We start from the raw sequence: 14,454 nt of genomic DNA, 5'->3' as shown, positions 1-14,454 counted from the left end.
CCAGCCCCGGGGGGCACCCGTGGGAGCAGGACTGTGAGGACATGCCTGTGGGGACCGTGTCCGTGGGGACATGTGGGAGCGAGCGGGACTTGGGGAGCTATGATGTCTCAACCAACTGGGCAGAAAAGATCAGCCTTGTCAGGACCACAGACTCCACGACAACTCTACTTCGGATGGAAATTCACAATACACCAGCGGCCCCAGAGACTCCAGCCCAGAGCATTGCTCTTTCTGATGAGGGGGCGTGGGCTGGGTCCACACCTGTCCATCGGGACATCTTGTAGGATGAGTCTGGGCCTTCTGTGCAGTGGCCTGGGCTGGCTTCAGACAGGGAGAGCAGAGTGGGTCTGACCCCACAGTGTCTGTCCTGTGCTCGGGGCCGTGTCTGTCCTGTGCTCGGGGTCCAGTGTCTGTCTGTCCTGTGCTCGGGCCCTGGGGGCTGTCCTGTGACCCAGCCAGAACTGGCATGCATGAGCAGACAGGGCCCCAGGTTGTATTCGCTGGCCCTCAGAGGGCCTCAAGGACTTCACCCACCCTGCCCAGTGCCATCCAGGACGAGTCCTGGAGCAGAGCAGAGCACAAACAGAAGCAAACCCCGGGGCCGAATGTGATCCCTGAAATAATCCCAGTCGTGAATAATGCAGGCGGGCGGAACAGGTGCTGGGCGGCAGCGGCCCTGCCCCTCCGTTCCAGGAGCCCAGCGAGGGTGGGTCCAGATTCAGTTCCGAAGTGTAAGGTGCCCCTCGGAGGCAGGCACCCCCTCCTGTGAGAATGGGCGTCTCCAGGCCAGCCTGAGGTGGCCTTCTCCGGGCCCCTGATGCAGAGGCGCGGCTGAAAGGGGAGCCTCACGCTCCTGAAATATTGATGTGCCGGAGGCGTCCGGAGCACGGGGACAGGGAGGCAGAGGGCGAGACCCGCTGGACAGAGACAGGCACAAAGCCCCAAGGAGGGAGTGGGGCCGAGCTGGGACGCTCCCTCTTGCCAGTGGGCGGGAGAGGCAGAGGGACCCCCAGCCGTGGGCTCCCGCCTCGGGGCCAGCTCTCCCGCCCAGCCACGCTGCCTGGCAGGCTACGGAAGTGGCCGCACGGGCCCGACCATCACGGCGCCAGCCTCTAGCCCCACGGCCTCCGGCTAGGACAGCAGGCACAGCCCCGACTTGGAGGTGGAGGCCGCCTCCTCCGCCCCCACCCCCGTCATGTCGGCGGGCATCTGCCCGTCCGCCCGCCACACGTTCAGCTCCCCGAAGACGCCCGTCTCGATCATCTCCTCCTGCCAGGGGATGCAGCAGCTGCCCGTGGCAAACTCCTGGAAGAACTCCGTGTCGCTCGCGTCCAGAACCACCCCCTTGACGGTGGAGAAGGCACCAACGTCCTGGATGTTCTTGGCATAGACAGTCCTGGAGTCCGGGATGAAGGGCGGCTCCAGCATCCCTGCGACAAACACAGGGACACACGTGATGGCGATGGCGTGTGGTGTGACGGCGACCCGGCAGGACATGCCCCTGCCCCACGGCCACGGCACGGCCTCTGCCCCTGACCTCGGCCGGGGCCTGAGGGAAGGCACAGGCAGACACGTGCACTGTCACCCTGTACACGTAGGACCACGTGGGCGTGGGCGCACGTACGCACAGAAGGGTGTGGTTATGTGCACACGTGTCCACACAAACTCAGGGTGTTTGCAATGCAGTGTGTGCAGATTTACACAAAAACACAGACCCACACATGGACCGGTGAACACACGTGCACACACACACTTGAACACGTGCACGCTCATGCATGTCCATGTACACACACATACATGTCCATGCACAGGTGCACACGCAGCTTCCTGCCCTGCACAACAAACACTGACCCAGTGAAGGATCTTCTCCCAGGCAGACAGTGAGGGAAGCCCTGCCGGGCCAGGGCACCAAATGCCAGCAGGTCTGCCCTGGCTTGGACCCTACACTCACTGCCAGAAGATTCAGCACATTGCTGCCAGCCCGGGCGTGCGTGAGCAGAGTCCAGACCCGGGGGGCACCAGTGGGAGCAAGACTATGAGGATGAGGATATGTCTGTGGGGACCGTGTCCGAGGGGACATGTGGGAGCCATGAGTGGACGGCGAGGGCCCTGCCCTCGTCTTTTTTTTTTTTTCTTTTTTGGGTCACACCCGGCGATGCTCAGGGGTTACTCCTGGTTCATGCATTCAGGAACTACTCCTGGCTGTGCTCAGGGGACCATATGGGATGCTGGGGATCGAACCAGGGTCAGGCAAACGCCCTACCTGCTGTGCTATCGCTCCAGCCCTGCCCTGGTCTTCTGTGGCAGCACGGCCACGCGAGTAATCCATGGGCCAGCAGGTCTGCCACACCCCCGCCCGCCAACGGTACCCGCCCCCGCCCCTGCCAACGGTACCCGCCTCCAGCTGCCTCCAGCGGATGTCCTGGAAGAAGGGGTGGCCACGCAGCGCGTCGCAGCTGCCATCGCGGAAGCCCGGCCGCTGTGCCGGCTCCCTGTCCAGCAGTGCTGTGCACAGGTCCCGGCAGGCGGTGCTGAAGGTGTCAGGGAACTGCACGGCCGCTCCCAGCACCCGCTGCTTCAGCTCCTTGTTGTCCACCTGCGTGTCCGTGGCCCTGAGCGTCAGGCCGGCCCCCCGCCCTCCATGCTGGGCGCCTGAGAGCCCGGAGCACCCCAGGGAGACACTGGCACTGGGGTCCCCCACCCTGGAAGTAAGCGTGGGAGGACTCAGTCTCGGGCCAGCCAGAGCCGGGGCCGGGCCTCTCCGGGCCTGTGGCTGCACCTCCCCCGTGGCACCCGCCCGGCACGGGGACAGACACAGGACAGGGGGCTTGGGGGACAGTGGGGAGCCTCAGGGAACAAGGCCCCTGGGTTCCGGCAGACAGCAGAAGGGACCTCCCACCTAGCCCGCCATGGTCCTCCCTCTCCACCCTGACATCCACTCTGCTGGTGACAGCTTGCTCAGCGTCACTAGGGCCCACCTACCTTCTCTCCACGGGCCCGGAAGGGTCCCCTGGCTGCCATCATCTCATATAGGGTGACCCCCAGGGCGAAGTAATCCACAGAGAAGTCGTATTCCTCCCCCAGCAGCAGCTCGGGGGCCATGAACCCTGCAGGCACAGAGCACAGAGCACTGGAGACTGGCACAGAGCCTGGGGTCGGGGGGGGGTGTCACAACACGCAGACCAGGTGGCCACAGCATAGAAGGTGTTGGTAAAGCACCAACAGGCCAGAAGCACAGGCCGCCGGAATGTAGGCAGGAGCCAGAGCAGGGAGGGCATTGGCCTTGCACGCGGCCGACCCGGGTTCCATCCCCGGCAGCCCATATGGTCCCCCAAGCACTGCCAGGAGTTAATTGTGAGCCAGGAGTAACCCCTGAGCATTGCTGGGTGTGACCAAAAACTCCCCACCCCACCCCCCAAAATAAAATACAGAGCAGAGAGAATAACCAGGAACTTGTCCAGGGTGCACATGGCATGCATGACGGCAGGTGAGTACCCCCTGGCCGTCACATGGGCAGGCCCAGCCCCAGCCCCAGCTGCTTTACTGTGACCCTCCAGTCAGCTGCCTCCCTCTATACCAGAGTGGGAGCAAAGGCAGGAGGTGGGGGTCGCAGAATGCTGTGTACACACTCATGCATGGACACAGAGATGTATATACACTCTGCGTGCACACACAGACATGCATACAGGCCCATGCATGCTCAGACATGTGCACACACTCATACCCAGGCACACAGAGACATGCACACACAGAGAGATGTGCACTTATCCATGCACAGACACACAGATGCTTGCACATACAGACATGTGCACATACTCATACACACACAGACACATGCACACAGGAATGTGCACACACTGAGATACGGACACACAGGCATGTCCACATGCAGCCATGTGCACATACTCATGCACACAGACACATGCACACAGTCATACACAAGCACACAGACCTGTGCACACACTCATGCAGACACATGTACACACAAACACGTGCATACACTCTTGTACTCACAGACATGTGCACACACTTGTACACAAACCCATGCACACCCACGCACAGGCACACCGAGACATGTACACACTCATGCACACAGACACAGGCACACACTCATGCACATACGAACACAAGTACATGTGGACATTTGCATGCACTCATAGAGACACATGGACACACTCATGCACACACAGCCATGTACACACAGACATGTGTCACATAGACATGTGTCCACACTCATGCACACGCAGACACGTGCGCACGCTCAGGCACAGTAGCATCTGTTGCATACACACTTGTCCAAGGGCAGCCCCTTTCCCGGGAAGGCCTGTCTTTGTGCTCCACCGAGGCGCAGGCGGTAGCCTTCCGGGTCACACTGGAGTACAGCAGCCCCACGTCTTCGGGTCTGCCCTGCGGTGGACTGGTCACCGTGGGCCGCGGCCAGCAGCCACACTGGCCTGAATGCCCACTCAGCACTGATCTCGAGACTCAGGCTCAAGACAGACCTGCTGCCTGGTCCGACACCAGGACGTGGGCATCCCTGTCGGACGTAGGTCAGGACCAACACGGCCGTACACCAGGGCTGGCTTCGTTCCCACCAGGGGTCCATGGGCCAGGGAGCCCAGCCCCCCGCCTGTGCTCTCAGTTCGTACCTGGGGTCCCTGCGTAGCCCTTGGTCTTGGTCTGCCCCTCCTGCAGCTCCACGGCCAGCCCAAGGTCTGAGATGCGGACGTTGCCTGGGAAGCAGACAGGGCTCAGGTCACAAGCAGCTCCAAGGAGCAGAGGCACAGGGTCTCTGAGCTTCAGGGCGAGGGGGGGAGGGAGAGCAGAGGGGAGGGGCAGAGCGGGGTGGGGGTCCCCACCGTCCTCGTCCAGGAGCACGTTCTCGGGCTTGAGGTCGCGGTACACGATGGCCCTCTGGTGCAGGTGCTCCAGGCCGCTGAGGATCTGGGCGGTGTAGAAGGCGGCGCGCGGCTCGGGGAAGCCAGGCTGCTCCTCGTTGACATTGTAGATGTGGTACCTAGCGGGGGGAGAAGCCCCGCGTGTCCTGCGCTCACTGACCTCCTCGGCCGGTCCTCCCTGTGTGGCGGGTGGGGACGGCACCGACCCAGAGCCCGCAGCCCACCTGGGCAGGGAGGCCCCGCGGCCCCCTCGCCCCGGGGAACGACCTCCCGGCTTCCCTCCCCAAGAAAGGAAAGACGGTAGCTGGCCCCACAGTGCCAGGACATGAGGAATGCGGAGGGCTGCATCCTGCTGGGGGCACAGGCCGGGCTCCGGGCTCTGGCGCATGGCCAGTGCGACACAGCGTGTCCATACGGCGAGTGCAGTGTGGGCTGGGCGCCCTGGGGTGGGATGGAGACGTGGGCTATAAAGCAGAGAAGCACCGTGCAGATCAGCACAGCCGGGGCTGTATGCAAAAGCCGACACTGAACAGCACCGGTCAACAGAGCAGGGAGCAGAGAGCAGAGCAGGGCAGCACCTGCTGGCATGTATGCGGGTGCGAGTGTGGACACTCAGCACAGCCCTGCACAGCAAAGGCAGTGAGTGGAGGCCAGTCCCCGAAGCTCCTCCGAGGCTAATTCGGTTCACAGGGCACAGGACGGTACGAACCGCCCCTCTGTGCCCGGGTAGTGAAGCAGAACAGAGAGGGAGAAAGAAGAGTGTCACAGCACCCTGCGGCAGAAGGCGGGACCGTGCCCAGCCCGGCCCATGGGATCGTGAGAGGGGGGCCGTGTGGTGGGCACGGTGCGTGAGAGAGCGCGGGGCACACGCGTGGAGCAGAGGCGGCGTGAGCTGGCACGGGCGCACAGTGGAGCCGGGCAGGCGAGCGTTTCTACTTGCTGGTGTCAGTCTTTCCCTGGTGCACCGGCCCTCCGGGGTTCCTGTCAGGGGCCTTCAGGGACGGGGCCCAGACAGACGCAGAGAGGAGGCGGCCAGGAGCCTTGCCCCTGCTGCTACCACGCACGGCTCGTGGGGGACACGTGTGTCTCCCGGGTGAGCTCTGACTTGCCCCTGATCCCTGTCCCATGGGCAGGACTCAGATAAGCGACCAGGTAGCCAAGCCGACACGAGCCACTCCCTGCCACTCCCTGGCGGCACCCTGCAGCCCGCAGAGGGGCAGTGGACAGTGCTGGGCCCGTCCCTGTGCCTGCCCTCCCCCAGTTCAGCCCTCCAGAGGGTGTCTGCCTTCTCGGGGCACAGAGCCGGGCCTGAGGCCACGGCCGCGCTCACGCTCTCGCGGGCAGAGCCCCGGCTGGCAGCCCCTCCCGGGCCCACGGGGAGTGGCGACCTCACCTGAGGTCTCCGCCGTTCATGATGGTCATCACCAGACAGAGGTCAGTCTTGGTTTCAAACGCGTAGGCCAGAGAGACGATGAACCTGCTGTTCACCTTCTCCAAGATCTTCTTCTCCACCATGGCGCCCTGGGAGCGAGGGTGCCAGCGGCCTGGTCAGCAGGGACGACGCCGTGGACACAGTCCAGGCCCCACACGCCGGAAATGCCCCCAGCCTCCCTGCCCACGCGGCACAGGCACACGGGACACACACGCATGAGGAGGCTCATGCAGCGTGCACAGAGAAACACAGCCCACACACAAGACACACACAGCCGCACGTGCAGAGTATAAGCATGAGCCGTGCTTGGTCGCACAAAAGCACATGTACAAGCCCAAACATGTCTCCCGCGTGCTGCCTACGTGTGGGGCCACACCACACGCTTATGCATGGGCGCAAGGAGACAGTCACAGTCCGAGAGACTTGCACACACCCGCGTGCACGCGACGAAACCGAGGCTGCAGTTGTGATCCAGGCTGCGTGTGGCAGGGGCCATGACCCGCTCCGTGGCCCTTGGCCCTTCATGACGGGTCACAGTGGCCGTGAGCACTGAGCCATGAGCAGTGCTGGGCGGGCCTGTGGTTTCCCAGGCTTGCCCGCCCATGGAGCCCGTGGGGCCTGTGCCTGCTGTGCGTGCAGCTGAGCCGGGCCTGGGGGCAGGCGGGCTCTGGGCCAGAGGGGCCGCACAGGAGCTGGGGGCCGAGTCACGTGGGGAGAGCTCAGGCGGCCGTGGGGGACGGGGCAGGTGCGGAGAGTGGGCGCCCGGGGTGCCCCGCCTTCCCTCCTGCCTGAAGGCTCGGCAGCTCCAGGGGCCATGGCTGAGCACCCGGGGTCCAGAGGGGCGTCTGCCCCGCCCGGACCCCGCCTGGACAACACAAGCCAGGCTTTGGGAAGGCCTCCAGGTCGGAGTTAAGGCTCTGGAGAACCAGACTCCCCCCACCCCCAGCACTGTCTCCGAGACTCAGGGCTGAAAGTGAGGCTGGTGCCTGGACCCCCACCAGGCGCAGCCTAGACTGGGCGGGGGGCTCGTGCAGAGCAGGGGGCATGCCCACCAGATGGGCACCACGCAGGGCCCTCAGCGCTGACTGCCGGCAGCAGAGGCAGGCCGCAAAGAGGGGTCAGCACCTGTGAGCATCCCTGGAACATATGCCACATACACTATATAGACTTATGCACACAATAAACACTACACACAGATACTATGTATACTACAGACCAGGTATACTATATATACTTCACATATTTTAGATACTATGTATATGATATATACAACATATACTATGCACATTACGTATACTATGTATATTACACATGCTATTTATAATATTATTGCTACACACACTACTTATACTATATGTGGTATTATACTATGTATACTATATATGCTGTGAATACAGTTTATGCTATAAATATTATGCATAATACGATACTGCATATGCTGTTTATACGATATACAGTATATATACTATGTGAACAATATGCATAATATAGATACACTATATACTGGCGCCGTGTAATCCCATCAACGGCCAAGACTCAGAGACTATAAAATTCAGCTCCCGGAACCGCGCGGCCGCAAATGCCAAAATCTTATCAAGACATCTTTTTATGACATCTTATTATCTCATTCCTACTTTGGACAAACTTGCAGGCTATCAAATGTAGCCTGCCCACAGGGCAGAGTCTGGCAAACTCCCCGTGGCCTACCCAATATGCCAAATACCAGTAACAATGATGGGTCTCATTCTCCTAAAGAGCCTTGAATATAATCTCAGGGCTAGGATGAAGGAGACGTTACTGGGGCCTGCTCGAGGCAATCAACGAATATACATGCGTATTATTTACACATTATATGTACACGGCTGGAGCGATAGCACAGCAGTAGGGCGTTTGCTTTGTGTGCAGCTGACCCGGCTGAGCCGGGTTCGATTCCTCCACCCCTCTCAGAGAGCGCGGCAAGCTACCAAGAGTATCTCGCCCGCACAGCAAAGCCTGGCAAGCTTCCCCTGATGTATTCGATATGCCAAAAACATTAACAAGTCTCACAATTTGCTGAGACGTTACTGGTGCCTGCTCGAGCAAATCGATGAACAACGGGAGGACCATGACCGTGACCATTATGTGTACTGTGCAGACTATGCATACAGTGTATATATTATGCATACTATAGATACACTCTACATACATGCATACCATATACACACTATTTATGCTATGTATACTATATGTACTATCTATATGACATACACTACACATACTACTATGCCATATGTACTATGCATGCTAGGATACACTGTATATACTATGTATAATGTATATTGGCAAACTATAGATACACTGTATGTACATACATTTTACATATATACGCCATATGTGCTAGGTATACTATGCATGAAGTGGATGCGACGTATACTGCATGTACTATCTATATGATCTATAGCATGTATACTACATATATAACATAGACGATGCTTGTTAGGCGTACCGTATATACTATGTATTATATAAACATGCATACTATGTACACTCTCTACATGTAATATGTACTGAGCATACTCTGCATGCCATATGTATGTACTTTGTGCCCTAGGCATGCACTACACACTACGTGCAATGTATCTTGTCATGCTGTAGATACACTCCATGTACCTGCACACCAGATCCACCCTCCATAGCCTATGCATGCTGTCTGTACCATCCACATGATGCATGCTACGTGCACTACACGCACCACACGCACTACGCATGCTACGCATAGTAAGTGCACGCATCCTGTGGAGACCACGTCCCCGGCAGACGCGCACGCTCGCCGACGAGGCCGCCCACCTGGTAGCCCTTCCTCTTCTTCAGCCTCTTCTTGTTCAGCTTCTTGCAGGCGTACAGCTTGCCGGTGGCCTTCATCTGGCAGGCGGACACCTCCCCGAAGCCGCCCTTGCCCAGCACGCGGAAGTCCAGGAACCAGTCGTGGCCCACGGGCTGCGCCTCCAGCCACTTCCACTGCAGGAAGCGCAGGAAGTGGAGGCTGCCCAGGTACTGCTGGAAGGGCTCCTGGCTCAGGTGGGCCAGCGTGGCCCTCAGCACCGGCCCGAAGCGCCCGTCCCCGCCCGCCGGCTGCCCCTCCCGGGCCTGGGCCACAGTCTCCTCGTCCAGGAAGCCGCAGAAGAGCTGGGCCTGGGGGTCCAGGAACTCGGCCAGGATGGCCTGGGCCTTCTGCGGCCGCAGCTCATCCTCGGCCATGTCGTAGTCCTCGACGTCCTTCCAGAGGCCCAGGGCCGGCGCGTGCTGCCCCTCAGCCTCCAGGAACTGCCTGAAGAGCCGCTTGCCGATGGGCTGCTCCGTGCACAGACTCTCGAAGGCCAGGTCCAGGCTGGCCCGCAGAGACTCACACTTGGACAGGGGTGGCAGCCGGAGCCTGGCCAGGTACTTCCTGTCCCGGGAGGATGGGCCACCGCTGCCATCGAAGCTGCCCCTGGCCGCAATGAAGGCGGAGTTGGCCACCACCGTCTCCAGGGATCCAAAATCCATCCCGGCACTGGGCCCACCGCGTCAGGCGCCAGCGAGAGAGGCCGGGAGTCAGCCCCCGGGAACACCCTGGGCCCAAGACCAGGCCTGCCGTCTTGGGACCAGGAGGCGTCCACCACTGCAGGGCTGGCCGGGGCAACGCCAGGAGCGGGCAGGCCGGGCTGACCCAGTTCAGGCCTGTCCGGGAGGTCAGGGAGGACGCCAGCCAGCACCAGAGAAACCAATCCCCTAAGCCGCTCCGCAGGATTAAGCTGCCCACTCCTTCCAGCAAGGCTGCGTGTGCCGTCTCTGAGGAAGGACAAGCCCCCACGCCCAGAGTGCCCGGTCCTGGCTCTGCCCAAGGAGAGGGGTGGGGAGAGGTGGCAAGGGCCGGCAGTGGGAGCAGGCACAGGACAGGCTGGCCAGGCCAAAGGAGAGGTGGGCAGTGAGGCGCCCAAGGGAGACAGCTCGGGGCATCTTCAGGGCCCTCGGGAAAGGGCAGGGCCACGACAGCCTGGCCACTGGGTCGCCTGCACTCTGCAGGAGGTCCAAAAAGGCCTCCAGGTGGTCCAAGAGTGGAAGGTAGAGGCCACAGACACGGCAGGTGCGGAGGAGGCCCTGACACGTGGGCGCCACTTTCACTCTCACCTGCACTCACCTGGGGCCACACCTGAGCACAGCTAGGACTCACCAAGGGCACATCTGGGATTCACCTGGAATCACCTGGTGAATATGTGACACACACCTGGGGGACACCTGAGAATCCCTGGGGTTCACCTGAACTCACCTGGGGCAGATGTGGCACACACCTGTCAGAGACCTGGCGCCCCAGAGACGCCCCTGGGCCATACCCAGGCCACAGCTGCACGTACCTGAGACCTACCAGCACACTGAAGCGGCTGAAACCTCGGCTTCACGCAGACACGGCCACGTCCGTCTGCCCAGCCCCAAGTGGGTCTCTGCCGGGCAGAGGGCAAGGCCGTGAGCAAGGGTTTCTGCGGCCCAGAGAGGAAGGGCGCCAAGGTTGAGGAGGGAGAAGGTGGGTGTCAGTGAGGCCCCGGGGACCCCGGCCGGCTGTGGGCGGGCTGGCAGCCTGAGGCCCGTGGAGGGGCCGCGCAGAAGCAGCCGTGGGCCACGAGGGACTGGGCATCCCCTCCTGCATGGCTCCTGGGCCACAGGGGAGGGGCCAAGGCTGTCCTTGCCTGAGTCGGAGACCCCATGAGGTGCTGGTGCAGCTGGGTCAGAGGCGCACACGGGCCAAGGGCCCGCCGTTCCCTGGGGGAGCAGCACGTGAAGAGCCTCCGAAGGCCAGCCAGGGCCCACACGGCTCCTTGCACACCCCCAGGGCCCACAGCCCACACGGCCCTCGGCACAGCCCTCCGTGGCACGCCACAGGCGCATGCCAGACACACCCGTGAGGAACACCCAGCAGACCTGGTGCCCGCACCCGCCCTCCCCACAGCCCCCTCCACACCTCTCCCTCCCCACACTCTCCTCCCCACGCCCCCTCCCCTCCTGGCCCACACCTGCCCTCTACACCGGCCAGGGCTGCCCTGGAGACCACACAGTCGCCCCCAGAGAGGACAATCGAGGCTGCAGGGACCCAAAGTAAGAATGGGCTGGCCGGAGCCCAGGGCCTGGGGCGGCTGGTGGTGCTCCCGGTCACCCACAGTGGGGGCTGAGAGGGTCCCAGGCCTGCGGGGCCCCGGTGCCCGTGGTCTAGGCAGAGAGGCAGGGTGTTCGGGTCCTGGCCCCTGGCAGGCCGCGCTGGGACCCTCAGAGCTCGAGAAGCACCCGCAGGGCGTGGGGGGTGGGGGCCAGGACAGAGGAGCGGGGGTGGGGGGCGGGCTGCACCTGCTCGGCAGGCCAAGGGCACAGGCTCCCCAGGGGCACGCAATAGCAGAGAAGCTTCCAGAAGGTGCGGAGCCGCCCTTGTTTGCCCAGAGGCTGATAAGAGGCACCACTGGGGCCGGGCCAGTGCTGACCGCTGTGGAGGACACTATAAAGCCCCGAGCCAGGCCAGGGCCAGGGCAGACGGCACCATGGCGGCCCTGCAGGAGAAGAAGACGTGCGGCCAGCGCATGGCCGAGTTCCGGCGCTATTGCTGGAACCCCGACACTGGCCAGATGCTGGGCCGCACCCCGGTCCGCTGGGGTAGGGCGAACGCTGGGCCCCGGCCCACCCCCCAGGGAGTCCAGGGAGGAGCCCCCAGCCCCAGGGACCCCTGCCCCAAGGACCCCCACCCCAGGGAGCCCCACCCAAGGGAGCCCCCCCACACTGGGGACTCCCAGAGACCCCCCCCGCCCCAAGGACCCCAGCCCCAGGGACCCCCACCCAAGGGAGCCCCAGCTCCAGGGACCCCCACCCCAGGGACCCCCACCCCAGGGATCCCCGCCCCAGGAACCCCCGCCCCAGAGACCCCCACCCAAGGGAGCCCCACCCCAGGAACCCCCACCCCAGGGACCCCCACCCAAGGGAGCCTCAGCTCCAGGGACCCCCACCCCAGGGAGCCCCACCCCAGGGACCCCCACCCCAGGGACCCCCGCCCCAGGGACCCTCCGCCCCAGGGACCCCCGCCCCAGGAGCACCCTCGGCCCCAGGGAGGCCTTATATGCGCACAGTGGGCTGGACAGCATGTATCAGCCCCGTCCACATGGGGCTGCCCGTGGCTGGCCGGGGTTGGGGGCTGGGGGTGGGGGATGGCCCTGCCTGCTGGCCGCTGACGCCTCTGCCGCAGTGTGGATCAGCCTGTACTACGTGGGCTTCTACGTGGTGATGACCGGCCTGTTCCTCCTGAGCATGTACACGCTGATGTGGACGCTCGACCCCTACACGCCGGACTACCAAGACCAGCTAAAGTCCCCAGGTACGGCCAGCACCCCCCACCCCGTCTCGGGGCCAGCGAGTGACCGGCTGGCCCTGTCCAGCCCCAGGCCCTGCAGGCGGCCGAGGAAAGGGCTTGGGAGGACAGGGCCGCTACATGTGGACGTTCTCTGCAGGGGTGACCTTAAGGCCAGACGTGTACGGGGAGCGCGGCCTGGACATCTCCTACAACGTCTCGGACCCCACGTCCTGGGCTGGCCTGACCCACATGCTGCAGGACTTCCTGAAGCGTAGGTGACGCGGCTGCAGCCGGCTGTGGGGAGCCCCCAGCCCGCCCAGGCCCCTGAGTCTGTGCCCCGCAGGCTACTCGCCCGAGGCGCAGAAGGACAACCAGGACTGCACGTTCGACCACTACTACTTCCAGAACAGCTTCCAGGGGCCGGGCCACACCAAGTTCTCGTGCCGGTTCACCAGCGACATGCTCGGGGTCTGCTCGGGCCTCACCGACCCCACCTTTGGCTTCGCAGAGGGACAGCCCTGCTTCCTCATCAAGATGAACCGGGTGAGCACCTCGGGCTGAGCCAGGCGCCGCCCAGGCCCCGGCCAGCAACGGACCCCGAGGAAGGGTCGGTGCAGGGCCGACTCCTTCCTGGAGCCAGGAGGCAGCAGGCACACAGCAGGTCCCGGGCCTGGCAGGGGACACAGGACACGAGGGGCACGGGGGACAGTGCAGAGGACACACAGGGACACGGGGACAGCCCCGGGGACAGGAGGGCACACACATGGGCAGCGCAGCAGTGGGGAGGGCATCTGCCCCTGGGCACGGCGGAACCGGGCTTCTCCACGTCTGGGGATCGTCCCCCCACGACACTCAGACGCCCTCCGACCCTCTACAGATCGTGAACTTCCTCCCTGGCAATAATACGGCGCCCAGAGTGAAGTGTGACTTTGTGGTGAGTCCGGGGCTCCGCTCGGACCCCCATGTCCTCTGCGGCGCTGCTCCAGCCCCCGGCCCCCATGCCCGCCGGGCCCTGGGACAGGGTGACAGGAAGGAGCGCCACAGGCTCGGCAGGTCCCGGCTGCATCGGCGAGGGCTGCCCCCCCGCCCCCAGGCCCACGGCGCGGCAGCCACGGAGCCACGCGGGCACAGGCCCCCCTCAGCCTTGCCGTGTCCGTGGCCCGTGCGTCCTCTTTGGACAGAGTGACTCCCCCCAGGGGGGCCGCCGTGAGCCCTGGCCTCACCCGCGGCCCCCCGGGGGGAGTGCCCAGTGCCCAGTGCCCAGGCCGCACGCCCACAGCCCCCTGCCGCCCGAGACGAGCGTGCAGCGCCCTCCCACGCCTGCCTCCCCGCGCCCCAGCACACACACAACCGCACACACGCGCGCCCGCCCCCCCAGGAGCAGCCCCACGAGGCCCTGCAGCCCCTGCAGGTGATCTACTTCCCAATCGGCGGCACCTTCAGCCTCAGCTACTTCCCCTACTACGGCAGCAAGGCCCAGGTAGGCCGGTAGGCCGTCCCCTCCCGCCCTCCCGGCGGCCGGCCCTGCCCCGCCCCTGCTCACGGGGCCCCTCTCCAGCCCAACTACAGCAACCCCCTGGTGGCGGCCAAGCTGCTCAACGTGCCCAGGAACCGGGAGGTCGACATCGTGTGCAAGGTCCTGGCGGAGCATGTGACGTTCGACAACCCCCACGACCCCTACGAGGGCAAGGTGGAGTTCAAGCTGCGGATTCAGGAGGGGGTCGCCCCCGCCACGCCCGCAATCTAGCCGGGACACCGAGCCCCCCACACGCCTGCCGACG

General features: G+C 63.4%; 2 protein-coding genes across 2 annotated transcripts; one reads left to right on the top strand and one right to left on the bottom strand.

The window, feature by feature from the left end:
• Positions 1-1,131: 1,131 nt before the first annotated feature.
• On the bottom strand, positions 1,132-9,855 carry GRK1 (G protein-coupled receptor kinase 1). The gene is made up of 7 exons (XM_056129807.1): positions 9,157-9,855; positions 6,292-6,419; positions 4,860-5,017; positions 4,650-4,733; positions 2,983-3,107; positions 2,395-2,596; positions 1,132-1,430 (listed from the first exon to the last, which is right to left on the bottom strand). The coding sequence occupies exons 1-7, from the start codon at positions 9,853-9,855 to the stop codon at positions 1,132-1,134; spliced, it is 1,695 nt and encodes a 564-aa protein (XP_055985782.1).
• A 2,018-nt stretch (positions 9,856-11,873) lies between these two features.
• ATP4B (ATPase H+/K+ transporting subunit beta) lies at positions 11,874-14,420 on the top strand. The gene is made up of 7 exons (XM_056129260.1): positions 11,874-11,985; positions 12,569-12,697; positions 12,831-12,944; positions 13,017-13,216; positions 13,551-13,607; positions 14,052-14,153; positions 14,232-14,420. Exons 1-7 carry the CDS (start codon positions 11,874-11,876, stop codon positions 14,418-14,420), a joined length of 903 nt encoding a protein of 300 aa, XP_055985235.1.
• The last annotated feature ends 34 nt before the right edge of the window (positions 14,421-14,454 follow it).

Source organism: Sorex fumeus, unplaced genomic scaffold (genome assembly GCF_029834395.1).
Source record: "Sorex fumeus unplaced genomic scaffold, SorFum_2.1 ptg000072l, whole genome shotgun sequence".
Classification (NCBI taxonomy): Eukaryota; Metazoa; Chordata; class Mammalia; order Eulipotyphla; family Soricidae; genus Sorex; species Sorex fumeus.
The sequence above is the reverse complement of the archived record's forward strand: the minus strand, read 5'-3'. Positions and strand labels throughout refer to the sequence as shown.

Bases quoted from the DNA above. Each gene is read 5' to 3' on its own strand.
- ATP4B (XM_056129260.1), top strand. From the start codon at position 11,874: ATGGCGGCCCTGCAGGAGAAGAAGACGTGCGGCCAGCGCATGGCCGAG. The intron at 12,945-13,016 runs GTAGGTGACGCG...TGTGCCCCGCAG, and splicing joins GCTGCAGGACTTCCTGAAGC to GCTACTCGCCCGAGGCGCAG. The intron at 13,608-14,051 runs GTGAGTCCGGGG...CCGCCCCCCCAG, and splicing joins GAGTGAAGTGTGACTTTGTG to GAGCAGCCCCACGAGGCCCT.
- GRK1 (XM_056129807.1), bottom strand. From the start codon at position 9,855: ATGGATTTTGGATCCCTGGAGACGGTGGTGGCCAACTCCGCCTTCATT. The intron at 6,420-9,156 runs GTGGGCGGCCTC...CCTCGCTCCCAG, and splicing joins AGAAGAGGAAGGGCTACCAG to GGCGCCATGGTGGAGAAGAA. The intron at 4,734-4,859 runs GTGGGGACCCCC...TCTGCTTCCCAG, and splicing joins CGTGCTCCTGGACGAGGACG to GCAACGTCCGCATCTCAGAC.